General features: G+C 42.7%; 1 protein-coding gene across 1 annotated transcript in view; it reads left to right on the top strand.

Annotated features, from left to right (window-relative positions):
* Window positions 1–13511, top strand: part of LOC117500647 (protein kinase C-binding protein NELL1-like) — a 905329-nt gene extending 891818 nt beyond the window's left edge. Inside the window, exons 15-17 of the mRNA XM_034159400.1 lie at window positions 824–1000; window positions 4102–4326; window positions 12548–13511. Coding sequence (XP_034015291.1) covers window positions 824–1000; window positions 4102–4326; window positions 12548–12598 — 453 coding nt within the window. The 3' untranslated portion in view covers window positions 12599–13511. The remainder of the gene's footprint in view (window positions 1–823; window positions 1001–4101; window positions 4327–12547) is intronic.
* The last annotated feature ends 2017 nt before the right edge of the window (window positions 13512–15528 follow it).

Below are 15528 nucleotides of genomic sequence, written 5' to 3'. Positions count from 1 at the left end.
GCCTGAAAACAGTTTGGTATTATTTTCCTACTAAGGTTTGAACTTTGAGAGTGTTTACACACGAGAGAAAAGTGAGAAAATGTTCATGCCTGATTGAGAAAGTGTATAAACTGTGTAGTGAGGGGTTTTACAGCTTTGAAACATCTATAATAATTGTAAAAAATAACACTGACTACGTCGCGGTTTCGCGTATTTCGGGCTATTTTTTTGAACGTAACTCCAGCGATTAATGAGGGACCACTGTAGCACTTTATTGATTATATACTACAAAACAATTAATACGACGGCCGCTTTTGACGCTCTATTGGCACGCGTCGTGATTGGTGAAGTTCTTTTTCATTGCCGTCTTCCTGGCTTCCATGTCGTAAAATGAGGGTGTGTCTGAAGCGGAGTCTGAATATTTATGGGCGTGTTTATTATAATTACGATCATTTCCACCCGCCGCATTTATCAAAATCACGTCAGGCGTACGCCAGAAATGGGCAGGTGCGCACTGCTTGATACATGTCACGGCGACTTTGGTGTATTTCAAGTTTACGCCGTAAATTTACATCACAAGTGCGCAACATTGATACATGAGGCCCATTGTGAGTACTTTTCTTATCAGTGGATCAACAGGAAATACATCTGTTACACTTCACCATAAAGTCATATTGTTTGCAGATTCTAGGACAGGATTCCATAATATGTTCACTGGCTCCAAATGAGTTTCACATGGAATAAAGAGAAATCTCAGAATGATTGCTGAATATTAATGATTAATGAAGGTCCACTATATGAGAATTTACATAAATATTTGCATATTATGACCTTGCTCTTGCAGGATGGGCAGACATACTGCAGGAGGAGACCTTGTGTTTGTGGAGACCCAGACGAAGATCTATTCTGCTGTCCCAGCTGTGACAACAGACCCAGTAGCCAGTGTCTGGATCAGAATGGACGCACGCTGTACCGCAGTGGAGGTTCCTGGCTGTACGGCTGCCAGCAGTGCCGCTGTATGGTCCGTACACACAGCCACAGCTACATGGTTCAGTCTGTCTGCAGAGATAACAATGATATATTCATTTTAGCCCTCACACGGTCTGTTCTTAGATGAAAACCAACAATACAAATAAGCTGCTTTGGCTTCTCCATTTTTCACTTGGAGTCACCACAGCAGATCTGAGATGGAGCTGCATGTTGATTTGGAACAAGTTTTATACCAGATAGTCTTCCTGATGCAACTCTACATTAAATGGACAATGGGCAGGGTGGTCTTGAACTGGAAACCTCCTCTGGAAGAAAGCTCACAAAGCACTTGGCCGCCACACTTTTCAGTATAATAAAGGAAATTACAAGTATCAGATCGGGACTCTGAATCGGCAGATGCTCAGTATTAACTGACTCAGGTCAGAGGGCAAATGAACCTGATTGGTAGATCCATAACGCACATTCTTTAGAGTTTAAATGTAAAATAATCAGATTTCCTCACACATCAGGTTTAAAAATGATGAATTTAAATTTAACTGAGAAATAATTCTGTACAGCCTGATCAAATTTAAATAGCTGTAACACAGGTGGTGCTATGAATGAGGGGCCTTTATTGTCATTATACATACATACAACAAAATTTTTCTTCTGCATTTAGCTCATCCTAACTACAGTTAGACACAATGCAACCACAAGGAGCAGTGGGCAGCCACAGTCTGGCACCCTGGTGCCAATTCCAAGGAACAGCATATTTTTGATTTGATTTCTGCTTGTCCACTACATAAAATACACTCACGGTCACTTTATTAGGTACACCTGTTTAATTGTTTGTTAACGCAAATAGCTAATCAGCCAATCACACTGCAGCAGCTCAATGCAAGGCATCGAGATGTGGTGAAGGTGGCTTGTTGAAGTTCGATCCGAGCATCATAATGGGGAAGAAGGGGGATTTGAATGACTATAAAAGATGGCATGGTTGTTGGTGCCAGATGGGCTGATCTGAGTAGTTTGGAAACTGCTGATCTACTGGGATTTTTATGCACAACCACCTCTAGGGTTTGCAGAGAATGGTCCAAAAAAAAGAGAAGATATCCAGTGAGCGCCAGATGTGTGGCTGAAAATGCCTTGTTGATGTCAAAAGTCAGAGGAGAACAGGCAGACTGGTTGAATGAGCAACTGTGTGATGATATCATGTCAATATGGACCAACATCTCTGAGGACTGTTTCCAACACCTTGTTAAACCTATGCCACAAAGAATTAAGGCAGTTCTGAAGGCAAAAGGGAGGGTCAAGCTGATACAAGCAAGGGGTACCTAATAAAGTGGCTGACGAGTGTATGTGCCCTGTGTCTTGTCTGTCAACCACCCTGTTAGACCACCTCTCAAAAGTAGCCATCTGAATCAGCTCTAAATATATTATATGTGGGAGTCCACTTGGCTTTCTCCAGTTCATGGTGTTCTCACTACTGCTGCACCAGTGAGGTGCCAAGATTTTTTTTTTCCAGAGATTTGCTTACAAATACAATGTTCAAAAAGTGAGATCGTAATCTCAAGGCATGCAATGGGTACTCAGATTGACACAAGGTTGGTCAAGATCATTCATGTGACCCAGAAGTGCTCGTGCTTAATGTTTTTGCCAGTGAGTAGATTAGAAAGCAGGTAGAATGAGCTCAGCATGTCTTTGGTGAAATTGTGGTATGTCAGCTAAAATGGTGAACTAAAATGAGATTGGTTGATTTTAGAAAGTTGGCAGAACTTACCTAGACTGACATCTGGGTGGAAAGACTTATGTAAACTTTAGTCTCCCTGCACATTGTCAATGCCAGCTGTCAATTTTTCGTATTGCATCAGTGGTCACCTCCTTAAGTACAGTGTAATGAATCAACACATTTACAGGCATTTGACAACAGAATTCACATAAATAGTGAAATGGAGATCTGCTGTGTTAAGGGGTTTCGGTCTGGTTTGTGATGTCAGCATTGTGGAAAAAGCTTCAGTGGTGGCAACTGGAAAATTGATCCCCTTCACAGTTATATGAGGTACATTTAAAAAGTAAGGGGGATGGCTTTACAGAAATGTTATTGCAAAAAATACATTAAAATCACAGCTTGGCTCCTTCAAAATGGTCTCGGTCCAGTCTCACACACTTGTCCATCCTCTTCCTTCACACTTCTATGCACCCTGAAAAAACATCTGGAATCCTCCAGAGTGTCATTTTTGGATGGCCTGAACATGAGGAAATTGGGTCCCCATGACCATTCCCTTGAGCTTAAGGAGGAGAAAAATACTCACAAGGACCCAGGTTTGGTGAATATTGGGGTTGCTGCAGAGCTGTTAAAAGTCCTCATGTCGGAAACTGTTAGATCATCAGGGCACTGTGTATGGGGTGTTATGGTGGAGGACCCAGGCGTTGTTCTCTCTTGTCTCGGACTGATCTCATGAAACGCCGCTGGATCTCCTTGTACATGTATTGATTCACCATATGACCCTTTGGTAGAAACTCTTAATGGATAATGGCCTTAAAAATGTGATGAGCCTTAGCTTGAGCTTTGAATTTTACATCTTGCATTCTTTGATCTTGGTAGTGCCAGACTGTTCCACTGACAGCTGAGTCGTTTAGTCTTTGGAATGTATTCAAATATGCATGATTCAAATATGACACTCATGAGCAAATCTGATTATATGCAATAATTGCATCCATAGGGGGTTCACACTGAAACCAAACAATGTCAAATATTAATTATTGTTTCTCAGTTATTTCTTGAAAAGAAACCAGAATGCATTTCTGTGACACAGCAAATCATATGACGGCGCAGAAAAAAGCATGCATTTTAAAATGACTTTTAATTCCAAAGTGCTAAACAGGTTTGTTGAAAGACATGATTGATATTAAAGGGACACAGAGAATCTGCTAATCAACTTGCTCCTTGAGCTCCTCGGCTACATGTCGCGTCTTGAGGTCTGTGATAATTACCAATTCTCTAATTAGAAATGTGGCACCACATCAGTCTGGGAGCCACCAGCTGATTCACACACACACACACACACACACACACACACACACACACACACACACACACACACACACACACACACACACACATGCTCACACTTCTGCCACCTGTCTCTGCAGGAGGGAGAGGTGGATTGCTGGCCTCTGGTCTGCCCTGTGTTGACGTGTGAGTACACGGCGGTGGTGGAGGGCGAGTGCTGCCCGCGCTGCGTCACAGATCCCTGCCTGGCCGACAACCTGTCCTACGACATCCGACAGACGTGCCGGGACTCGTTGGGCATCACCCGCTTCAGTGGAGACAAGTGGCATATGGCCAACTCGCCCTGCACGACCTGCAAGTGTAAGGTAGGTTAAAACAATAACAACAACCTCAGGGACAAATAACTATACTAACAACTTTGATGTGATTAATTTAGGGCTGGTGCAAACATATATTTATTATGAATTTGTGCTGTCATATGCAGTTGCGGTCAAATGTTTACATACCATTATCATCAGACAGCAATGCCATGGCAATATTGAGCTTCCTATAGTTTCATTTAACAGTTCTTTATCTGTAGCAGAATGATTGCACAACATACGTCTTGGGGGGAGGGTTTGGTCCATCTAAAATCAACACAGTCAAAATAATACATAGCGCACACCTAACATTGTCTTTGAATGTCTTTTAGCAAGTTTCATTCACTTTGACCAGATGCTTGTGGTAGCCATCAACAAGCTTCTTGCAGAACTGTGGTTAGATATTTACCCACAATTGACTGATTTCATTGACATTTATTGGTTTCCTGGCACCGTCCAGATATTTTCAAGACAGTTGAAGTCAAAGCTATGGGAAACAACTCCAGAAGCTTAATATTATTCGCCATCATCAATTTCACAATTTTTGATGTGTGTCTGAGGTCATTCTTCTGTTGGAAGATCCAACTGTGTCAAGTTTCAACTGCATAAATCTAGTTGATGGTTTGAGGTTTAGCTTAAGAATTCTGTGGTCGTCCTTTTTTATTATTATTCCATGTACTTTGTGAAATGCACCAGTTCCACTGGCAACAAATCATCACCAGAGCATGATGCCTGGATGTGACAAAATGCAACACCAGCTCATGTGCCCAGGCTTGACTTGACTGCATCATTCACTTGGTCGCTATTCGTTGCGCTGAATCAAGCTTCACAAACAGAATTTTCAGCTTTGCAAATGCCTTTTTTAGAAATGAAAAAAATTACATATAAGTTCGTGGATACCAAGTGTTTGGAAATGATGGCAACAATATCAAATACTAAAGAAATTTTAATAGAATCAAAAAAGTACAAATACGAGGTCTGTCAATAAAGTATAGGTCCTTTTTATTTTTTTCAAAAACTATATGGATTTCATTCATGTTTTTACGTCAGACATGCTTGAACCCTCGTGCGCATGCGTGAGTTTTTCCACGCCTGTCGGTGACGTCATTCGCCTGTGAGCACTCCTTGTGGGAGGAGTCGTCCAGCCCCTCGTCGGAATTCCTTTGTCTGAGAAGTTGCTGAGAGACTGGCGCTTTGTTTGATCAAAATTTTTTCTAAACCTGTGAGACACATCGAAGTGGACACGGTTCGAAAAATTAAGCTGGTGTTATGTTTCGGACGCGGTCGGAGCACCGACCCAGCGTTTGAAAGGACCCAGCATAAAATAAGTAGAGCACCGTTCAAAGGATAACAGAATTTAATAAACATAACAGTGAGATGCAGTGCTAAACAACTAAAAAGTCCGCGGTCTGGTGAGGTGGAAACACGGCGCACTCTTAACAGCGCAAACGGTCCGGAGCCACAGCAGTTTGGACCCAGGGACCCCGCCGACACCCCCCAGGTGGCCGCGACAAACCGAGTCTGTGAAGAAAGAAAACGAGGTGAGTCCAACTCCACACAGAGAGACACAACTCAAAGGTGCACGCAATCAGCAAACACTTCCTGGCTTAAATCTATACATCAGCTTCTCACCCTGCAGGCACGGAACAACTCAGTTCAAATCTCCACTGCAGCAGAAGCTGATTAGACAATTAGCATAACGTAACAGCTCCATAACACAAGGTGTGAGGGACAAATCCACTGTCATTACTTCATAAAAGTCACCAAAACCAAATTACCTCAGGAAGTGTGCTGAAGAGCGTGAGACCTCACCCAATCCTCCTTCACAGACTGTGGCATCAAACCTGGAGCGGTCTCTGCGTCCGTGATGGTGAGATTGTTCTCCTGACGTCGATCTCACATGTCTGCTCACAAGGTCGAGTCTCTGGCAATCACACACTGTGCATTCAAGGTTTAAATGCAGCAATCTCTGATCAAGACAAAATACACCACAGCTGTGAGTCCTGATGTGTTATGTGTCGGACGCAGCTCGGAGAACCGACCAGCGTTTGAAGGACCCAGTATGAAATAAGCAGAGCACGGTACAAAGGCTAACTGAATTTAATACATAACAGTGATAATATAATAACAGAAGGTGCGGCCTGGTGTGGTGCGCTCCCAGCAGCGCTAACGGTCCGGAGCCAGAAGTTGTTTCGGACCCAAGGACCCCGCCGACACCCCCCAGGTGGCCGCAACAACCGAGTCTGTGAAAGAAGGAACCATTATGTGAGTCCACACTCTACACACAGAACACTTAAAGGTGTACAAACAGCAAACACTTCCTGGCTTGATTACTGATCAGCTTCCCAACCTGCAGGCATGGAACATCCAGTTCCCAAAACTCCACTGCAGTGAAAGCTGATACATGACTAACAAACAGCTCAATACAATAAGGTGTGAGGGACACCACATTTACTGACTGTATAACTGTTAGTCACAAAATCTAACGTACCTCAGGAAGTGTGCTGACGAGCGTGAGACCTCACCCCCTCCTCTTTCACAGACTGTGCATCAAACCTGGACGTTCTCAGCATCCGCTGCTGATGAGATGGCTCCCAAGACGACGATCTCACCCGTCTGGTCACAAGGTCGAGTCTCTGGCAAATACACACTGTGCACTCCAGTCTTAAATGCCAACATGTTCCAATCCATCCAGATGCACCACAGCTGTGAGTCCTGACGAGTCGCAGGTGATCAGGGTGAGGTCCTGACAGCCTCAGCAACACAGCCACTCAGTCCCAAACGCACGCCACCTGGGAGGAAAACCAAAAAACAGAAACAAACCGGCAGCCAGGCCCCCCCAGCCATATAACATGATGACCTGCATGTGAAAACAAGCCTCAGGTGTTCAGGGTGAGGTCCTAATGCTCAGCCACTCAGTCCTGAATGCATACCACCTGGTGGGAGAAACAGAAAACAAAAACCAAGCTAGCCAAACACCCCAGCCCACAACAGTACCCCACCCTCACGGGAAGCCTCCCGGCGACCACACGGACCTGGGCCAGAAAAAACAAAGCCCCCCTCCAGGGACCATGGCTGGAATGTTGGCTGGGAACAAAAACACCTCCTGCAGCTTCAGTTTCGGCTCCTTGTGCTGACGATCCAGCTGGGAAAGGCCCGTCTCCAGGAGCTGTGCGTTACTGTGCTCTGACGACAGCTCCATCATCAGCTGCTCCACCTGCATTGTTAATTTCTTCATGCAGTCATTGATCATCTCAATGTTGAGCCTCTCCAGCTCTTCCCTCAGCTGGATAACGCATGCTTCCAGCCGCCTCTTCTCTGTCAACAGGGAATTCCGTGCTGAGACCATCACTCTCATCCTGGAGCTCATCCTTTCCCACCCTGAGCCTGTCTGCAGCAGACTGCTCCGCAGCTGACACTCCAGTGCAGAGACATCCTTTGTTGACTTTAATGGTCTTGCCCTCTGTTTCATTTAGCAAACCTGTTAGAGTCTCCACCTTTGCGTTCATTCCTGTTGACTCTTGCTTTAGTTGTTCACTTTGCATAGTTTTGGCCAGGAGTTCTTGAACCTGTGCACTCAGCTTTCTTCCGACTGTGTGTTAAAGTCTGCTTAGTCATAAAACAAAAAAAAAGACAAACACAAACAACCATACCAACCCCCCCCTCCCCAGAGGACCGTCCCATCAAACCCCGGGAAGAGGAGAGGAGAAAAAACAACCCAAACTTAAGCTTGCAAAAAAAAACTCTAACACCCCCCCCCCCCCCCGGACGACATGTAGGGACCAACACCCCCCAGAGGACATCCCGCCAGCTCCAGGAGTAATAACCACAGCCGAGGTCCCTCTGGGGTCCAAAGTCACCCACGGGGACTCCCAGCGCCTCCCAGAGGACCGTTCCATCAAACCCCAGGAGACGCCCCCCCTCATGACTAACAGACCCAGCCCCGGCCGTCTACGGCTAGATGGACCCACAGCCCTTTCCCCCCCAGAGGACACCACAGTCACACCCTGAGGGCGGAAACTGGGGGAAAAAAAAAAAAAACATACAAACAAAACAACCCCAAACCCACCCCCTCAGCGCAGTGGAAACTGGAAGTACGTCCAGTTTCACCAACCACGACTATACCCCAAAAGTCAACCGGGAGGAGTGGAACAGCGGTAATGGCGTACGGCACAAGATGGCGCCACCCCTCCGACTTTTAAACCAGCCACCAGCTGCGGGTATATTCCACTGCCTCAAACCTCAGCTACGCCGATGGCGTACGGCTCAAAGACGCGCTGAAGCCGGAGGTGGAACAGGGAATCAACAAACCCCCCCCCCCCCCCCCCCCCCCCCCCCGGGTGCAGAGGTTACCTGGGAAATGCCCAGCACAACCAAGTTTAAGGTTGTGCTGGGCTGCACCACCCCAGCAACGCCGACAACCTACGGCTCACACGGCTGGGGCCAGAGGAGAAGACAGGGAAGTAAAAAAAAATAAAAAAAACAACACCCCAAACCCTCCCCCCCCCCCTCCCGGGTGCAGAGGTTACCTGGGAAACGCCCAGCATAACCAAACTGCACCACTCCAGCAATGCCGACAACGTACGGCTCACACGGCTGGAGCCAGAGGAGAAGAGAGGGAACAACAAAAACAAAAAAAAAGAAAAAAGAAAAAGCAACCCAATTACCCCCCCCCATCACCCCCCAGAGGGCCGTCCCATCAAACCCTGGGAGGTGAAACCAAAAGAAATAAAAAAGACCAACAGACTAACATAAAGTCACCTGGGTCAAACTATGCTCCAGACAGCCTGCATTTTCAACTCCACCAGACCACAGACAGTGCTTTAAAACCCACAAAAACAACAAATTAACCCCTGATAAAAACACCACATACTAAAACAAGAAACAGATAATAGACCAATAAAAAAAACTAACATTGAGCAGCACTCCCAGGCGCCGTCTTCAGCCTGTTTCAAACTGAAAACCTCCACATTTCAGGCTCTATTGATCCAGGACGTCGTGAGAGAACAGAGAAGTTTCAGAAGAAGTCGGTTTCAGCATTTTATCCGGATATTCCACTGTTAAAGGAGATTTTTTAATGAAAGACGTGCAGGCGGATTGCAGCGTCGGCTCGCAGCCGCCGCAACGCTCCGCCACAGGAAAAATACCTCCGTTGGAAGCCTTAAGGACAAGTTGGAACATGTCCAGCTGTTAAACAATTTCTCATATACTCACTCCACTGAAAGCCATCAAAAGCCGCCTGGATTTTACAAATGGTTATCAACACAGAGGTGTTTTTCCTGTGCCGTCGCACAGGCGGTACCTTAAACTTGAAACAGGCTTATCAGTAGCTGACAGTGTACTGAGTTAATACTAAAAGTTAGTGATTAGCTGTATTTTTTTAGTGGTTTATCAGTTTAGTGTTATAAAAGTTAACTTTTCAGTTAGTGGATTAGCAGTTATTAAAGCTAACTTTTTGGTTAGCTGCGCCCACCACTGGCATAACCACTGAACAGGCACATTGTACACAGTTCACTAAGCCATGTGGATAATTCAGCACTGCAGAAACAGGGGGCGGGTGAGGGAGAATGTCAAAAAAATAAATGAATACAAGACAACAAAGGCAAATTCTTGTTGCCTCTTTCCAAACTTTAAGAATTTCAACAAAGGAAATGGATTTAAAATGAAAGTACATAAGAGCAATTTTCCTTATAACTCTCTTTTTTGTTGTTTAAATTAAAATTCATACTTGCATTACAAAATGTCTTCAACATAAAAAAATAAATGATGTAAAACAAAAAAAAACTAACAAGAATGACAGTCTGAAGTTGTGGGTAAAGGGAAGATGTCACAAATTGTTTGGGTGGATACATTTCTTTTGTAGGCAGGCCATGATTTTTTTGTTTGCTTGTTTGTTTGTTTTTTGCTTGTTTGTTTGTTTTTTGTTTTTTGAGGTTTGTGACTTTTGGGTCAGTTGATGACTAAAAATGATAGGCACTGCATAATTCTTCAGCTTCTTTTTCTGATCACCTTTTAAACTGATGAGGATTGAAATGTGCCTGTTTATCAAAAAAGAATAAACTGTCCTTCAGTACAAATATCAATGAATTAATCAATAATTATTCATGGTGGTCTTGCCTGCATTCCATTACATGTTAATAATGCAAATTTATTAATGGAAAAAATCATATAGTCTACCAATAACTGAAATATAGATTCTAACTCTTACCCAGCTTTTTCTTTCCTTTATTTTGAATTTATTTTTAAATGATTAAATCCAGACAAAATAAATAAATAAATTAATTAATTAATTATGGAAATCCCCCTCAACACTGAACGTCTTACTAAATAAAGAGCTTCCTTTGGCAATGGCCATTGATGATGATGATAATAATAATAATAAGAAGAAGAAGAATAAATTACCAAGGCCACGAGTCAGTCTCTGGGCCAAAAATAAGATTAACAGTAACACAGGGGAGAAAACATGAGACGAAGCTACTTCCATTTCTTATTATAAATAAGACATTTTTAAACCTTGTCTTTTGATGTTAGCAATTCACAACACTAAACAGCAATTCACAGCAACAAATGCAATACAAGGGGCCGAACAGTAACTTGACCTACCTCGTAAAGCTTTGAAGATGAAGTCGTCTTCCAGCCCACACACCTGAGTTTATGTTCTCAGATTTTATGTCTGCTGGGATCTGATGGAAATCTGTAACTCTTGAAACCTTTGTCATGTCTATTTGTGCATCCAAATGCACAATAACCCACCATTTTCAGTGAACAAACACAAAAGCTTTCGTAGTCTATATCAGTGTTTTTCAACCTTTTTTGAGCCGCGGCACCCTTTTTATATTTACAAAATCCTGCGGCACACCACCAACTAAAATAATATTATAATGCTATTACCTCTGGTTTTGCGCAAAACCCAATTATCGCAATAGAAAATCGATACAGAAAACATCGCATTTTGAAAATCCTCAAGCATTTTGCGCTCTGATCTCAAGCAGGGCTGTCACGATTAGGAATTTCTGGAGACGATTAATTGTCAGACAAATAATTGCGATTGACGAATATATTGTCTATTTTTTTTCTTTTTTTCCCCTTCTTTATATTCTACTATTGTAGTATAATTACACAACTCTGGAAGAATGTTTGGCTTCTGTGAGTGGAGAAACTGGGAATGGTGCAACATTTTTATTTTTATCTTCATTTTACATACAGTCCCAACTTTTTCTGATTTGTGGTTGTTTCTGTTGCATTTCTGAAATTGTTTCTCCTCATCAGTCACGTTTTGTGCTTAAACACTACATTAAGCTTAAGATTGAACAAATAAATACCTTTGGAAAGTAACAGCTGTTAAAGTTCAGAGTTCTCACCTGCTTTTTGTGATCTCTGCGTCTGAACTTTTTTTTTTGTGGCTCTCAGTTCATTCATATATTCTCATTTTTTAAATATGTTTTTAAATATATTTGACCGTTTATTTCATCTCATGATCTCATAAATTCAGCATACGAAGCCCACATGGTGTGAACAGGACGGTAACGGCAGAATCACACCTTTAGAGAAAGTTCAGAGAGAAGTAAAGGCAGCTTCACGTTTCCGTTTTGTTAACGTTCACTCGGGTTAAAATCCTCTCTCTGCTCCGCGCTCGCTGCGCACTGAACGTGTTGCGCCTGCATTCAGGAATCTCCCTCACCCACCCCCTCCCTCGCAGTCTGCAGCCTGTTAACTCCGCGTGCGCGCACACACAGAGGCACAGACACACACACCGACAGCTCCGCATTTTAGACGGCTTTTGAAGAAGACGGCACTGTTTTAATCAGCCGTCAGCCTCTTTGTTATTGTCCCGCCTTAAGACGAGAGCGAGGCTGCAGCACAATGACGTCAGATTCTGAGTCGTTTTATGCTTTGTGGATAAAATAAATAATTCACGGTAATCGCGAATATGAAAAATAATCGCGAATATGAAAAATACCCACGGCACCCCTGATGATCGATCACGGCACCCTAGGGTGCCGCGGCACCCCGGTTGAAAATCACTGGTCTATATGAATCTATATGTAATTGCAAAACATGCAGAAAGAGAAGTGAACCACATTATCATGTCGTAACTCCATAAGAAGGGACTCTAACCACTTCCACTTCCTGACCACATTTTAATCGGTTGACTGGATCTTTTAAACTGTGTCTATTCTTTGAGCAGGTATTGTGGTAAATTTGTGTTCTTTTTTGCACTACTCAGAACGGAAATGTTTGCTGCTCGGTGGATCTGGACTGTCTTCAGAACAACTAAAGCTTTCCACGTCTTGACCTGCCTCTTCTCAGTCTACTTCACCCTTTCAATATGAGACTGCCACGCCTCTTCCCCCTGTTCTCACCTTGGATTAATATGTGCATGCCCAGTGTGTGCACAGGCAACGCAACCTGAGGTGTTAAAGCTTTCATGCTGTAACTCTTGTCAACTCACAGTGTGTGTGGTTTGTGTGTGGATCAGGAGGCCATCTTTACTAAGTGTCTTCATGCTGTTTCCTGGTTTCCAGTGTGCTATACATCCTTTTAGAATTTGACCTTAAATTTGGAACCTCAAACCAGAGGCCAGCATCAAGTTGTCCTGAGTGGAATATAGAGCATGATGTTGAGCTACTCCAGCTGTCTGTTCTGCCTACATGTAGGCTCATTAAAACTCAATTACCTACAGGTGAACTCATAAAACATTTATTTTGTGAAGACTAAAAAGTAATACCTCCTAATTATGTGTTTATGTGAAGTGACAAAATGTGTACGCAAGATTTAATTTCATAATTCGGGAGGTAGTTCAGCACAGAACAAACACATTCTAAGCCTACATTGAAACCCTTCGGGTGTGTTGATGGAGGATTTGGCTCAAAGTACATTTTTGTCTCCTTTTGTGACAATTTCATCATATTAGAACAAAAACCCTTGCCCAACCCCTGGTATGTAATTTTTAGTCTGTGATCCCTGTAACATACTGACACTGAAACATAATTTATTAAATAAATTAAGAAATAATTTTTGGTAACATAGCTGGACATTACATTTTTTTTAATTTAGAAAAATTATTGTGAGACAGACTTAAAGTCTCGAGTGTTTTGATGTAAGAGCAGTTTAATCAAGTTAAAGCTACACGTTGGTGCATTACCTGTCTTATATTTAATTTGGGCAGATGTGCAAAGAGCAATTAAGTATATGTGCATCAACAGATCGACCCTAAAAACTTAAAGTGAAGTGTTCATTTTGGCAACTAACTGTATTTTCTGTTTAATTGTAGTCATATGACAAAAACATTTTAATGTTTAATCTTATTTTAGTCTTTCCTTGCCATTACTTTAGTTAATGGAAATTAGGCTTAATGTTGTATAGTTTTTGTCTGTAAAAAAGTCTGTTATTTAATCCATTTTTACTAATATTTTTAAAATGCCTTATTCTTAAATCTTCATGGCACCTTCACACATAGTGCGACATTTGGTCAACGTGCGCATGAAGCAGGAATTTCATGCAAACGTGTGGAATCGTACCTGCCTACAATTATTTGCGCATGCCAGTGGCTGAAAGATAGAGTGTGCACTGTGCGAACCCATCGCACCCTGTCGCGGCAGGTCCTGGCCAAATTCTAGGTGACACGCATGAACATCTAACACCGCTTGCATGGCACTTAGAAAATGTGTGGCCATTCGCACTCTTGGCATGACAGAAGACTGCAGGCAATCACTTTTCGTACTGGCAGTCCCACACGAGTGTGACTTTGCAAACACACACACTGACACATGGGTGTGTACGCTCCACTCACAGGAGGAGTGGCTTCCGACAGAAGCAGCTGTGACAAGCTGTGGATCTGGACATTCCAGTTGGACAACATCTACTGTGTTTGGACAGACATGGACTAATGACTGTCCACTGTGAGGCACAGATGGTTCATATTTGTATTGCTCGCTTGATAAATGCGGCATTTTTATATGGTGTGTGATTTATTTATTTTTTTGTAATACTTCCATGGCCTTCCTGATATGAGGCAGATTCCTGTAGCTTTCAAAGAACAGCTCTGTAGCTCAGTGGTAAAGTTGCTGACTGGTAATCATAACTTTTGGAAGGTGCGGATTCGCGTACAGTGGGTGGTATGCGTTTTTCTTTTTTTTCTTTTTTTTATTCCACATAAGCGGCACAATGTGGTTCCACAGGTACCAGCTAGTTTAATTTTTTATTTATTCCACATACGCGGTGCGAGGTGATGCACCTTGCACTGTTCCTGCTCGAAAGACACCGTGCACGATCCCGGTGCGAGAGCTCGTGCATGCCTGCCCGTTGGCGCAATGTTTCGTGGTGCACAAATTCGAACTGTTTTGCGCTGTTTTGCCATATTTGTCCAAACGTCATCCAAACTTCGCACTGTGTGAAGGGGCCTTCAATGTGGTATTTCATTAAGCACCAAGATATTGTCTTTTTGAATTTACATACACACACACACACACACACACATATTATATATATATATAAAGAATGTTTGGTAACAGCCTAAACATCTTTTTTGTGTTGCCCATTCCTACGGCCACCTTTTCCTGAGCAGTTACGCATCACAACTTCCCACATGTTGCTATGTTCCATTTGGACATTTATTGACAAATGTTTGATGACGACAGATGAGTTGAGACCAACAGAATTTTGCCATTCTATCCACAAAATCCCCCTTATTCTGATGGCCTTCAAGAAAGTACCTACTTTACATTTATTATTTTTCTTTCATGATTACATAAATTAAGGTTCAATTTACTTATGTATTTAATACAGTATCTCCCCAAAAAAGTTTGAAAATGTTGGAATATGTGACTGCTGCACTTTTGAAGATGATTTGCCATTTTTTTTTCTCTTTTATGTTTATCTTTTATTAAACTACTGACTGTTAACTTGACAATTTCAGTTTTCCATATTTAAAGAGGGAAAAGAAGTCATGAAACATGCCATGACAGCATAGTTGTAATGTGGCCTATTACAGCCAGTAGGTTTTCATTCAAAATTTACAGCCTGATTTTAATCAGTGGGGAAAACTAGAATGCATATTGATGTTGAAGTAAAAAGTTATTTGTGAGCAGATGACTTTCATGTTACCCTGTCTCCACATACAAAAATTTTATTAGCCATTAAATACAGTCATTAAATATTAAGTCCATGTAAAAGACAGGAATCATGTAACATGACATAACAGCTACA

The sequence above is a fragment of the Thalassophryne amazonica genome, chromosome 2 (genome assembly GCF_902500255.1).
Source record: "Thalassophryne amazonica chromosome 2, fThaAma1.1, whole genome shotgun sequence".
Classification (NCBI taxonomy): Eukaryota; Metazoa; Chordata; class Actinopteri; order Batrachoidiformes; family Batrachoididae; genus Thalassophryne; species Thalassophryne amazonica.
The sequence above is the reverse complement of the archived record's forward strand: the minus strand, read 5'-3'. Positions and strand labels throughout refer to the sequence as shown.